Here is a 14,929-nt window from a genome sequence, read left to right as displayed (position 1 = left end):
GTTGAGGCGGGTATTGTTGGAAGTTGTTGTTGAATGGCTGTTGATTTGAAGGTCCGGCATTAGATTTCCACGGTTGTCCGAAGTTGTTACCTCTTTGAAAGTTGTTATTGTTCGGAAACCGTTGTTGATTTGCATTTCCTGAATATTGACCCTGAAATTGTCCCTGCCTTTGTTGATTGCCCACATAGTTTACTTCTTCTTCGAGTTGTGGTGGACAATAACCCGTTGGATGGTCTCCGGAACACATTTCACAAAAATGGACTTGTTGATGCCTTTGTTCTTTTTGAATTTGTTCTTTGACAAGTTTGGGCATCTCCTTCATTTGCTTCATCATTTCTTCCATTTGTTGAGTCAATAGCTTGGTTTGAGCAAGGTTTGCATCATTTGAACCTAACTCGAGAATTCCGGACTTTCTTTGTGTACCGCTTCGGTTGTGTTTGGCTGCTCGGTCGTTGAGTGACATTTTGTTGATGATGTCTACAGCTTCTCTAGGACTTAAAGCCATCAATGAACCATGTGCAGCTGCATCTAGAATTAGTTTCGGCTCCGGTTGTAACCCTCCACGGAACATATGGATTTGAGTTGCATCGTCAAATCCATGCTTTGGACATTTCCTCAATAATAACTTGTAACGCTCCCATGCATCACATAAAGATTCATCGGCACCTTGAGCGAACATGGCAATTGCGGTTTTAGTGTCCATATGTTTATGATCGGGAAAGAATCTCTCTTGAAACGCTTTCTCCAATGCATTCCAATCTTTCAAAACGTCCGGTGATTGATCAAGATACCACTCTCGAGCTTTGCCGATGAGTGAGTGTTGGAACAACCTTAAGAACCCTGCTTCTTCTTCATCTTCGGACGCACCAAGACTATTTGCGAGAGCATAGAACACCGAGAGATGTTGATAAGGATCTTCATGATCTAGCCCGGCAAAAGGATGATTTGAAACAAGTTGTATAGTTCCGGACTTTAGTTCTACTTGTTTCTCTTTTTCCTTTCCAAGATGTGCTAAACGTCTTGGACTTGTCCAGCAAGGCATCACACTTTGATTACCTTCCGGAACGCCTTGATTGTTTCCATTTCCAGCCATTGTTTCTTCTTCAAATATGGTGGTTAGTGAAGGATTGAAGTTTGAGGTTCCTTCTTGTTGTGCCTGTCTGGCTTGTCTCTTCTCCCTTCTTGTTCTACTGTTGTTTTTACGGGCCGTTCTTTCGATCTCAGGATCGTATCTCAAATCTTTTGCTGGAACTGTACCTCGCATACAAGGGTTCAAAGATCTAACCAGAGAAAGTTAGCAACAAAAAGGATAATAAATGAATGATATGATATATACAGAATGAATAAGTGCAAAATTGTCTTAAAATGATAAATTAGTCGCAATATCTACGATATCTAAACGCCAGTCCCCGGCAGCGGCGCCATTTTGATGTAGTATTTTTTTCATCAAACAATTGTAAGTATTTATATCGTCTCCTCAGGGACTAGTGCGATATCGCGGACCGTTCGACACCAAATACCATTCCAAGTTGAAAAGATAATTGGTTGTTTGTTTTAGTAACTCATTTGCAAACGATAAAATTGAGATTAATAGGGCGTGAAACTTGTTAGGATTAGAGTTCCTTGATCAAGCGTCGCACGTAACCTAATGATCATACATGGATTCTAGCTTTTCTTTGATATTATCACGTATCCCTCGACAACACTATTCGTGTCCAAACAATATTGTGAAATCAATTGTATCATTCAATCGTCGATGTCTCAAACTATTGAATGATTCAAGAGTCGATCTTATCGTCCAATCGATGATTTCTCGATCTATTGAATGCTAAGAAAGCTTTAGGTTTGGATACACAAAGTGATTATCAAAACATCGATTCCATGTCTAGAACCTATGTTTTGATAGATGATTATTCTAAACCTAGATTCAAAAGTATTTCTCAATCACAATTAAATCAAAGATAAAGATTAAAGTGCAAGAATAACATCAATATCAAATCAAATGCTAGAACCATATATTTATAGATCAAAAGATTACATGTTAAGCTAAGATCAAGTACCTCTAATCCCAACAAAGGAGATTTAGCTACTCATTGTCATGGAAGCCTTGCAAGAATGAATTGAAGGAGAAAGATTCATTTACAACTTGTGATTTCTCAACAAAGAATGAAGAATCCACTCTCTATCACTCTCACCCTATGAAGAACAAGCCCTATCTCTCTCTCTAGAAATATTCCAAGTGAAAAACTCAGAGAAAAACTAAGTAAAAAAAAACTATATATCAATGAAATGGTTGAGTGGGCTATTTATACAATTCTGACTCTGCATCAACTCGCCTCGCGAGCTCATTCATTCGCCATGGCGAGTTGAGGTTCCTTCGCCATTGGGTTTGTGCCACGTCAGCTGTGAGAGGCTAAACCGCCCTACTCGCCTCGCGAGTCATTCCACTCGCCATGGCGAGTGTTCTCGCCTTCCACTCGCCATTGCGAGTTGGTGGCGAAAGATCTTTGATGCTTACTGGAATTGCTCGCCTTTGATGCTTGCCATGGCGAGTTGGAGGCGAGTGATCTCATTTTTCTACCTTTTTGTACTCTTCTCCATTTTCTTCTCTTTGCTTGATGTCTTGAGTTCGAATCCTGCACAAATGGGTGAAGTAAGATAGATAAAGCGTAAAAGGGCAATAATCACTTATTTCTCGGCTTTTCCCTCAATAACTTGCAAAACAAGTAACAAAAGTGCCTAAAATATATCACTTAAAATACAACTTTCTAGCACTTATCAGGCACCCAAAAACCATGATAACAGATATGATATATCCATACAATTATTTCTTCATTACTTCTCTGTAAAATTCTTATCATTGTTTGGTGAGAATTATTGTTAAAGATATTTGGGTGCTATCTTGTTTGTTTGTGAGAATTTCATCCTAGGGTTTGGTGAATATTCTTGTTATAGAGATAGTGGGGTGCTATCTTGGTTTGTATAGAAAGATTGTTAGGGGGCATTGGGGTAAGGTTGCTTGTAACGAAGATTCTATCATAGTAAATTCCTTCACATGGTGTAGAGGGAGTGAATGTACCATTAGGTTAGAAGGGGAACCACTATAAGTGCTTGTGTTCATTTTCTCTTACCATCAGTCTTTTTTTTTTTTTTTTTTTTTTTTGCATTTCCTTCATACATTCATCATAACTTTCCAGAAACAGAATAACAACGCTAATCTCTCTAAAATAACCAAAAACGTCACAAAACTTAATTAACACCCACCCAACCTCATCCCCCTAGGTTGCACTTTGAACGTACATAATTGGCAAAAAAAAATCTATAAATACTCACTTCATACACTATATTTGACAAATCCAATCAATCAAACAAGGTTATTTTACATTTTCATCTTTCCGCCTCTATCTTTATTTTTTATGCATTTCGTATTTTAGCTTAAATAATCCAAAAATAGTCATACTTAACATTCTACTGGAGAAGTTATGGAACCCACATATGAGAGACAAAGTTCCTCCCTTAGAACAAGTCGCTTCAAGCAAAGGGAATTACACTTGAGGACATTCGGCCGAACCTTGGCAAAATTCTTGCTCCATTAACACTTACTAATAGAAATACTAATAAAAAAAATATTTAGGCATTAACATGTATCTATATGATTTGGTTCGGTTTGGTTCAATCTTGAAAAATCAACCTAAAATCAGATCCGAGCAGTTTTTAAACAAGGACATCCAAACAAATTAAAAAATATATTTGGTTTAGTGTTTTTCAGTCTTTTCAAGCGATTTACGGTTTTAATTTGAATCAGTTTGTAAGAGTGGTTCTTAGAGTTTTTGAGACATTGAATTACACAACAATGATATTTAATTTTTCGTAACTAATTGGATTTAGAACGTCAAATGTATTTAGACTAGAAAAATATTTAACTATTTAGATTCATTTGTGTATATTTTTTTATACGGAGATTCTTTGACTAAATTTTTTGTTTTGACGTTGGGTTTTCTATTGGCTACTTCTTTCGATGAAGATGAAGTTTTCAAGCTTTTTGGTTTTGCTGCTCAGCACGAGATAGCTGTAGAGCTGTTTGGAACTCTTGGTTTTGCAGATAAAGCTTCCGGTATGTTCGTTTGAGAAATGTTTTGTTTCAAACACTCTACTTATTACTTATTTTCTTCTCACTTCATATTTGAAGTGTATGTTACATCAAATGTGTTAATATATAAATACAACTATACTAAGATTAAGATATTTTCTGGTGGTAGGAAATTGATCTGATATATAATTGGCTTGATGCACTAGATGCAAAGGTTTCATTTTATTTCTGCCAACTGTTCTGTCTCATTTGTTAAGAGAAATTTGGTATCTTGGCTAATGCTTGGAAAATGAAATAGACTTTAAATTAGTATATCATTTTTTATCTATGAAGCATCGAGACTCTTAGGATTAGGCCCGTTCCCGTGTCAGACAACTCAAACGAGTACCACAATTTCTTTCTTTGCTTTCACACACCTTAGACACCATTCAAACACATTACAAGTCATCTACTATAATACTGGACCCTTGTTCAAACGTTGTTCATAGCTTTTAAAAGTACCATAATAGTATTTTAATTAGGCATTTGATTTATTTTTTTTGCATATGCATGTCTTATCACATACAAACATTCTACAATTCGTCATGGATGATGATTTAAGAGGGTGTTAAATGGTTTGAGGTGTTCTCTGCTTCACAAATCTTTAGTCTTTATATGTTATATGTTCGATTTTTAAATGGTTTGAGATGTTCTCTTTTCTTATTAATTTTTAGATATCATTATTCAGTCCAATCTTAGTTTTAGTTAATTTGAACCGACTTGATGGCATAATAACTCATTAGGTTTGATGAAGTGAAATTTTGTTGTACCTTGCAGATTTTGTTCAGAAACTTATCATGCAGGAACAAAAGACTGAAGCTGCTAGATTCATTCGAGCTTATTTAATGCCAACAAAAATCAAACCACCAATCTCTTGCATTCAAGAAAATGGACTCCATTGAAATCAAGGTTCTTTTTTCATCTTATGCTAATTCTATTTTATAAATTTATTCCATGTTCATGCACCTGCATGTTGGTTATAAATTAATGTGTTAAATGTGAAATCAGGACCATCCTCCAGATGCTCAACGTGCAAATGAAGTAACAGGATTCTCTCAAGAGAAGATTATCAAACAGTGTTATCTCAATTTTGTTGATGCCTGTTCTTTCTTTCTTTCTTGTATTTTGCCTTTTTTTTTTGGTCTATAAATTTATCAAAGGCTTGAGTATGATATGTAGAAATGTTTTACATGTAGTCATTTTTCAACTGCTCCGGGGAGATTTGAAATGTCTGTTGAGGTTTGAGGTTACAACTTACAACTCCCTTTATTTGACTGCGTTTGGCCCAACTTTTTTGAGACATAAAAGTTACTTTAAACTTAAAGTTAAAAATATGAGCTTTAGAAATTAAGTTTAAGTTGTTTGGTAAATTTTTCTTTTTATTTCAAAATCTATTTTATGTTAAAGTGTTTGATAATATTTTTAAACAAAATGAATTATTTTAAGAAAGTTCATATTTCATAATAAATTATGATAAATAAATAAATATTTTTAAAATGAAACAAACATTTATTTTAGGGGAAAATGAATAAAAAATTATAAAAATTTTATATATAAAGAGGTGAATAAGATTTATAAAAATTCTTTGTCAAAAAAAAAGATTTATAAAAATTTATACATCATGGACCTATGAATTTACATCACAATATTTGTTTAAAAGAGCACGTCATAAATAATATACCATTCCTTTAAAAAAAAATAGTATACCATTGTCAATAAAAAGTGCCCATTTATATAGTAATTTGTATCACTAATTTTTTTTTGAAGAAAAATTGTATAACTAATTTGTTAATACCATTAATAAAAGATGACCATTTTTTAACCTAAACAAATTATAGCAATTAAAAAAATGGTAAAAACAAACAAAAAACAGCAATTGTAGACCACATGCATGCCGTAAGAAATCAAATAAAATGAAATATAAAATGTGCTCAGTGGGATTCGAAGGGGAAATCTTAGAAAAAAGTTATCGAGAATTCTTAGAAGTAGGTTTCAACAACTTTAACAAAAGTCATTTATTTGTGTATTTTACACACAAAAAATAAGCAACTTTTTATATCAAGTGCTTCTCAAGAAATATGTTTGACCCAACTTCTTCTTTTATAATGTAGAAAAGTCAAAAATAAGTCGGGCCAAACACTACCTAATTTTTAGAACATAAGTAAAAGGATTTTGAAATTTTATTTCAGAATGAATAAATTCTGTGTTTCAGAAATTAAATCGTGGTAAACCATTTTAATATGCATTGATCCCCCAACCGTGTGTTTTTTAATAGTAAAATTGACAAAACCTTCTAGAGTTTGATCTCAATTTGCTGTGGAACTCAATTTGTTCTCCCTCCCTTTTCTATGTTGGATTTGGTGTCAAAACTTTCTCCAACATGGGAGTGTATATACTTTTAAACTACATGGTCACTCTACCTCCTTTAGCAATAAGAAATATAATCTTTTTATGTGATGAGAAAAATCAAATTTTCAAAGCTAAATCTTGTTAGTGCTCTTTCATATTTCAAGTGTGCAAAGAGAAGACCATTTCAATTTTCAAGTGTTTCCTTTGCGATATATGTGAGAAATTTTAAACAATCTAGAATTTGATATTTTCAAGCAATTGAACGAACAATTTAAAGTTTTCTAGCATTGATGCTTTCTAGCATGACCAATGACAGAAATAATGGCATTGGAGAGAAATATTTTTCCTCACTAATTAACACTTGTAAAATCTATGTTTTTCTTAAAAAGGAATACAATAAAATTTATGTTATCATGATATGAAAATTGTTTGTGTACAATGATTTCACGCAATGTTACTTTTAGATTAATTTTTGAGTAAATAGTCAATTACCCCTAAAATTATAAGTTTCGTCAATTATCCCTTTGAAATTAACAAAACGTCAATTATCTCTCTGAAATTGCACAACGTTAATCAATTTACCCCCTCCGTCAAATTCTTCTATCAGTGAACATGAAGTTTTGCAAATACTCCCCTGAAGTTTTGCACTTATGTGCAAAATGCCCCCCAAACTTAAAAATTTATATGTTTTTTTTCTTATCTTGATTCAAAAGATATTAAAGACAAATAATTAACGGTTAACTTTAATATTTAAGCTTAAAATAAGAATATATCCTCTAAAAATAACGCATAATTAATAACTTCATATTACTTTAGCAAAATGCATGTTTAGTTCAATTTTTAAGATAGAATAATTTTATTCAAACTTATCTTAAGAAACTGTTAGAATTAATTATTCATGAGGAATGAGTGTCTCTAGCTTACTTTGTTGTGAGTTGACGTGTCTCTGTCTAAATAAGTCATAATTTATGGAGAATTGAACAACCAAATGACATAACATAAACAAAATTAAAATAACAAACACCTTTAAGAATGAAAGAGCCATGTAAAGTATTAAAGTTAACTGTTAATTGCTTGTCTTTAATATCTTTGAGTTAAGGATAAGAAAAAAATATATAAATTTTCAAGTTCGGGGGATATTTTGCACATAAGTGTAAAACTTCAAGAGGGTATTTACAAAACGTCATGTTTACTAACAGAAAAATTTGACGGAGGGGGTAAATTGATTAACGTTGTGCAATTTCAGGGGGTAATTGACATTTTGTTAATTTTATGGAGATAATTGACGAAACTTACAATTTTATGGGGGTAATTGACTATTTACTCATTAATTTTTATACTAAAATATTTTGCTCACCGAACAATAAAAGAATTTAGTGTAATCATTTTTTTTTAATTGCAAGATGAGTGTAGTAACCAAACCAAAGTGGATTTGAAGTAATCACTACTAACATTTTTTATTTAGATTTACGTATTTTTTATTATTATTTTGTAATGGCGAAATAGTGAGGGCCGCTCCCACATCTAAGTGACCGGCTTGCTGCCCCATAATTGACTCACTAGACAAAGAGTCGAACATCCACTAATTATGGTATGGCGAATTTCGGATTCACAATTTCTTTCACACTTATTATGTGTGAATTTAATCACTCTATTTGATAAAACAATAAACTTAATCCACTATTGACATGATTAATATTTACCGAAACAAAAACATTTAACAACACGGATCAAATCTTTTATTTTAGAATCAGCGAGTAAGCTTCAAACTAAATAATCGGTGTTGTTTTCAAAATGAATCAAGAAGTCAAATAACCTAAGATCAATCATTAGATAAATAGTAGTGCAGGCTACATACATTATTACACCTACAGCCCATATATAGAATAATAAAAAAATTAATTAAAAGATAAAAGTGGGTTAAGAGAAAAAGATTAATCAGAGCAGGTTTGCTGCAAGCAAAGATAGTTTTTCCATTTCAAGCTTTGGTCAACATCATATATCAAGCATAGCCTGAGTAACCTCTTCTCTGATAAGGGTGCATGTGTACGACCCAATCCAAAGTTGTGAAATTAAACCAAATTTTGTTAATTTTTTGTTAGGCCTAACCTAACAGCAATGGCTGACAAGTGAGAAGATAATGTCCTTTTTTTCTCTTACGTATTTTTTTTTTCACTCATATTTATTATTTGTATAGAGCAGTAATCTTGGCGCAACTGGTAAAGTTGTTATCATGTGATTTTAAGGTCACAGACAACCACTTGTATAAAAATAGGGTAAAGCTGCGTACAATACATCAAATGGTGGGATCCCTTTTCGAATCCTGCGTATGCGGGAGCTTTAGTGCACCAGATTGTCTTTATTTATTATTTGTAAATTTTGTACTATGCTATTGCTTGCTAGTGCCTAGTGGTGCTATCAACCATGTTGTACTATTGTTTTTTCTTTAACCAAAAATAAGAAGGTAAATTATGACCTGGATTCTTATTTATTATTTTGTCAGCCAAATTAAATTTACAGAGGAAAAGAAATATAAAGTGGACAAAATTGAAGTAAACATTCGTCATCAAACCCAATCAAATGATACAAAATATAGGCAAGTACATAATATCATTGTGAAATACTCCAACAATTAAACAAAAAAATAGTTGCGACTGATTTAACTTCTTCAACTTCAAAAATAGAAAACTATAGAAATTAGTAAAAATGAAGTTATTTGTGCGGGAAAGGTAATCTTTAGGATTTCAATATGAAAATTTCAAGAGGGTTTACTTTCGATTTCTTGAGTCCAATAATTCATACTCACACTTTATTTATTTACGGTCGAACTTCAGATTATCAAGATTTCTTTTCTTAAAACCAAAGGATTAACACATTTTTTTTAGGCTTAAATATGTATTTGATCCTTGCAATTAGGGATCGTTTAAAAATTGGTCCATGTATTCGCTAATCCTTGCAAACTAGCCTTGCAATCATTAATCATTTAAAATTTAATCCTTTGACCAACTTAATCACTGCCACGTCACTAATATGATGACGTGGCAATCACTGCCAAACATGAAATTCCAATTTTGCCCTTAAGAAGAGGACAAAATATTGAAGAAAGAATTGGAAACCCAGGGGTAAAATTGGAATTTTATGTGGCGTGGCAGTGATTAAGTGGGGAGAGGGACGAAATTTTAAATGATTAAACAATGTAGGGGTAAATTGCCAGGATTAACGATTACAGGGACCAATTTTTAAACGACCCCTAATTACAAGGATCAAATACATATAAGCCTTTTTTTTATTATTATCATCGATGTAGAAATATATGATCTATGGGTAAAGGTAGTAAGCAAAAATAGTCGATCAAAAATGACGAAAATTCAATTGTAAGGTCAACGCTTCCTTCCCTAATTCCCTTGATAGTGTAGGAGGCGTCGGGGTTTGCATTAGAGATGATCAAGGAGTTTTTGTACTGGCTCGAACTAGGTGGTTGTCTCCTATGCTTGATGTGGACATTGGTGAGGCACTTGGCCTCTTAACCGTTTGGAATGGGTTAATTATCAACAATTATAGACGGCTTGGTACGTATTTTACAAACACTAATGTTAAGTTCATTTAAGAGACAAATAATTGAATATGTATATAGTTTAGTTAAGGGACTCCATTCACATAGGGATGTTAATGGGTATTCATGGGTACATGTAGTATGATATCCGCCCCTGCCCCGTTGGATAGATATGGTACCCGTGTCCGTCCCCATACCCGTGTGGGTATCTTTATACGGGTAATCCACGGATATATAGATACCTTCGCATATTCACGGGTACCCATTGATTTTTTAATTAATTTTTTTGTACAAAGAAAAATATTTTTTTAATTACCTACAAACTTCAAATTTTAAACATCCATACATAACAAGTTCCATTCTAATTTCATAATCCAAACAAATTCATCTTACATAATCTCATGCAAATTCACCATATCATAAAGCATACAAAATTCATGATTCTTACCTAATCTATACAAATTCTTGAAGTAAAATAAAAGGCTAAATTCATCCAAAATCTTAGTGTTTGAGACATGAGTAAACTAGGTCTTTTTTTAGACACCAAACTCACATAGATATTTTAGTAAATTACTTGATTTATTAACGGGTATGGATACCCGCGGGCACGGGTATCATCAAATCCGTATCCATGCCCATAAAGTAACGGATAGTTAAATACCCGTTTAACTACCCGCTCTGTGCCCATGAAAGATTTTATCCACAGATGCTCGCGGGCACGAATTTTTTTGCCACCCCTACATCCACAACTAATTTTCATATTTTTACCAATATACAAATATTAGTAATTCAAAAAGCCAAAAAAAAAAAGTAATATTTTTTAAAAAAAATAAAACCTAATGTAACTTTAAAATTTCAAAAATGACGTTCACGTCGGATAATTCAATTGATAAGGACATTGCATAATATTTGTAGAGATTGGATTTGAACCTCAAACCCTTATTCATTCATCTTAAGAGATGAATTTTTGACCATTAGACTACTTAATGGAAAAAAATTGTTAAAAAATAATACAATAAAAGAGAATAAGATGCAGTATATTTATTTTGGGTGATAGTCATTTTGGTCCTGAATGTATATTAGTCAAAATAGTCTCTTATGTTAAAATATTTCATTAATATCATTATATCAATTTCTATAAATACTTACTGTCATACCAGTTCATATATGAAAAGATTTAATGTCATCATCAATGGATTATTTTAACATCATAGATTATTTTGGCTAACAAAATATGAATTATTTTAGAATTTTGATAGATTATTGTAGATACTCGTTACACATGCAAATACCAAAATGATTATGGTTTACTTATTTATTTTTTTAAAAAAGGACAGCAAGGCAAGGCTCCATTCAACTTGAACTTTGTAAGTTGGCAAGGAAGTTTTGTCATTTGAAGAGTGGTTGTTGTGGGGCCCACACAGACACTCCCTCTCCCTCCCTCCCTCCCTAGTACCACACTGTCTCACTCAAACAAATCTTAACAAAGTTCTTTCCTTTTCATCCACCAACTTTTTATTTATTTATCTTTTCTTTTAATATATATATATATATATATTCTGTTAATGGTACTTGTTTGTTATTAGTTGTTATTTTCGAAACAAGATTATCAACAACCTTATTACTAGTATCACTCAAACATTGGTTCTGTAAAAAGCAGCATTGTTACTACGTACTAGGTGTTTATGTTTGTTTTATTTTGTGAGTGAAAGGGTTTAAACTTTGAAATCACCAAACAACCTTATTACTAGTATCACTCAGACATTTTATCATGATGTTTGTGATTTCTACATGTTTAAATGTCTATTTCCTTGGTGTTTACTGTTTACCATTTGAACTGTAATAAAGTATCACTTATCTTTTTCTTTATAATTATTAGATTTGTAGAAATTTCTTAAAGGAAGCTTAGATATTGTTTTTTTTTCACAGGTTTTTCTGTGGTGAGGCTACCGTTGAAAAATGGCTTTTAAGGGTTCTGATAAGTCAAAGTTCTGTGGTGTTGGTGGTGGTTCTGATAAGCGGCACACATCATCGTCAGAGAAAAGTACTTGGCCTTCAGAAGTGAGGAATCCAGTTTCTTATGATGATGAAGATGTCCCTTTGTCACAAAGGTTATCCCGGATGTTGAGTTCTGGAACATGGAGTACCGACCGTGATGTTACTCTTAAGAAGAGGCATAATACTGCTTTAATGTCATTGCCAGTTAAGAGGCCATTATTTGATAACAGAAGTTCCTTGAACACTTCTGTTAAGAAATCAAAGGTGTCACCATATGTTAATCAACATAAAGATAAAGATGATACTCCTTTGTCGAGGAGACTTGCAATGCCGGTTGGTAAATCTGATTATAAATCACTTTCTTCGCTAAAGAAAGAACTTGCATTGGTAGAAAAATCATTTCACGAGTGCAAAAAGAAAAGACACGAAGAAGAGGAGAGATTGCAGTCCATAAAGAGAGATATTGAGGAGCGCTCCAAAGAGCTTGGAAATATAAAAAAGGAAATGAGTTTTGTTGAAATAACTAACGAATCCCATAAGAAAATGCAGGAAAAAATTGAAGAATGCGTCAAGGATTTTGCAGCAAAGCAAGCACAGCTCTGTTTGATGGATGACTTGATTGGAGAGCGCAAGCAAGAACTCAAGACAAAAGAAACAGAACTTCGTCCAGTCATGGATAACGGTGATAAGGTCTGTGAAGGGAAGGAACAGGAACTCAAAGCTCTTTCCCAAAAAATTGCTCAATGTTCTGTGGAACTTAAGGCCAAAGAGAAAGAGTGTGATACAATGAAAAAACTAATTGACGAACAAGCTGAACGATTAGAGTTGGAAAGGATAAAGTTACTTAGGATAATGCAATTAAGTAAGAATGATCCACGTGCTCAAGTGAAGGACTTTGAGTCAATGAAGAAGCAATTTGATGCCCAGGTTAAGGAGCTTGAGTTAAAAGAGAAAAGGTACATAGAACGAGCGGTGGAGCTTGAGTCAAAGGAGAAGCTCTTTGAAGGTCGTGTAAAGAAGCTCAAGTCAAAAAAGAAGCAACTCAAAAGCCAAGTGAAAGAGTTTGAACCAATGTTGGAGAAATTTCATGGCCAAATAAAAGAGCTTGAATATGAAAAGCAGCATTTTGATAGCCGGGTGAAGGAATTGGAATCAAATGAAAGGCAACTTGAAAGACGAGCGAGACAGCTAGTGTTGAAAGAGGAGCAACTCAAAGGTCTAGTGAAAGAGTTTGATTCAAAAGAGGAGCAATTCAAAGACCAAGTGAAGGACCTTAAGTCAAAACAAAACCAACTTGATGTCCAGGTGAAGGAGCTGGAATCAGAAAAGGAGCAATTCAAAGGACAATTGAAGGAGTTCCAGACAAAAGAAAAGCTGCTTGAAGACCGAGTAAAGGAATTTGAATCCAAAGAGGAGGAATTCAAAGCTCGAATGCAGAATCTCAAGGGTTTTGTAAGCCAAATGGAGGATTTCAAATCGGAAGAGAAACAATTTGAAGGACGAGGGAAAGAGCCAGAGTCAAAAGACAAGAAGTTCAAAGCACACGTGAAGGAGCTGAAGCCAAAAGAGAAGCAGTTTGACGGACGCATGAAGGGTTTTGAGTCAATGCCATGTAAATTTGATGGAAAACTGAAGCGGCCTGAGTTAAGAGAGAAAAAATATGATGCTTTAATAGAACCAGAATTGGGTAAATGTTCTTTTTCATTGCAACCGTTTCTTTTATTATTGTTGATCTTTTTAATTACCTGATCTATCTAACTTTTTAAAACATCTTTAATCATTTTAACGTTGAATGTCTTAGTCAAGTTGAAAATCTTCACTAGTTTTCATATCTCACATTGTTGTTACTAATTTGGTTTTTTTTTTTTTTTTTTCATTCTTGCACATATTTGGAAGCTTTTAAACACGATATTTTCCTCGTTTTAGTGGTTTATTTATAATATTATGTCAATGTAAAGTGACGATCATTGCACTGACGCAATTTTAATTTTAAGTATATTGCAAATATTGTTAAGCTTATGAGTTTCAGTACTGGTTCAAATTTCAATATCCTTACAGAATATGAGGAAGAGGTTTTGCACTTTTTATTTTATATGATATTTTATGAAGTTTATATAGTCAACTTGATTTACCGATTCTTCAATAAAATATTGAGAAAGCTAAAATATGCGCAGCTAATCATGCAGTTACATCATACACAGGTAATCAATTAAGTCCCGTCATTGATGAAAGAAGTTTGATGTTGCTCTCATCTGAGCAAACTGATGAGCTTGAGTTGTTTGATGATGACATTCTTGGTTATCTGCAAGGATCATCAGATCCATCAAAAGTTGTTTTGGATATAATACAGAACCCCATTATTAAAAAGTGTAAGATAGGAGACGATGCTGCAATTATTGATGATAGCCACATTCTTCTGCTCGAAGAACTGAGGAAAATCTCACCAGATATTAGACCTCATGTAAAAGAAGAAGCAATGAAGCTAGCACTTGATATGAAAGCTAACATAAGTCAAAACACAGAAAATTCAGTTGCGGTTCTAGGTTTTCTACTCCTTCTGTCAATTTATGGACTGGTTCCATCTTTCGATGAGGATGAGGTTTTAAAGCTATTTGGACTTGTTTCTCAGCACAACATTGTTGTGGAGCTGTTTGGGGCCATGGGTTTTGCAGATAAAATATCAGGCAAGATATCTATAATTTGCCTTATTTTTCTTTCATATGGTGTTATGGATCACCACATTTATACACATGAAATTGAACTGATATGTTGGCTTCATACACTTGATGCAAAATTTAACATGTTGGTTAATTCTTGGAAAATAAAATACACAAATTTTGAACAATTTATTCAAGTGTACTTTTTTGTTTCCTAGAGCTTATTGTATAGCTGTTTTGGTC

General features: G+C 33.2%; 1 protein-coding gene across 1 annotated transcript; it reads left to right on the top strand.

Moving 5' to 3' along the window:
* Positions 1–11,631: 11,631 nt before the first annotated feature.
* On the top strand, positions 11,632–14,904 carry LOC25487801 (myosin-11). The gene is made up of 2 exons (XM_013609807.3): positions 11,632–13,716; positions 14,231–14,904. The coding sequence occupies exons 1-2, from the start codon at positions 11,991–11,993 to the stop codon at positions 14,902–14,904; spliced, it is 2,400 nt and encodes a 799-aa protein (XP_013465261.3). The 5' UTR covers positions 11,632–11,990.
* The last annotated feature ends 25 nt before the right edge of the window (positions 14,905–14,929 follow it).

This window comes from Medicago truncatula, chromosome 2 (genome assembly GCF_003473485.1).
Source record: "Medicago truncatula cultivar Jemalong A17 chromosome 2, MtrunA17r5.0-ANR, whole genome shotgun sequence".
In the NCBI taxonomy this organism is placed as follows: domain Eukaryota; kingdom Viridiplantae; phylum Streptophyta; class Magnoliopsida; order Fabales; family Fabaceae; genus Medicago; species Medicago truncatula.
This window is presented reverse-complemented; position numbering and strand designations above follow the sequence as displayed.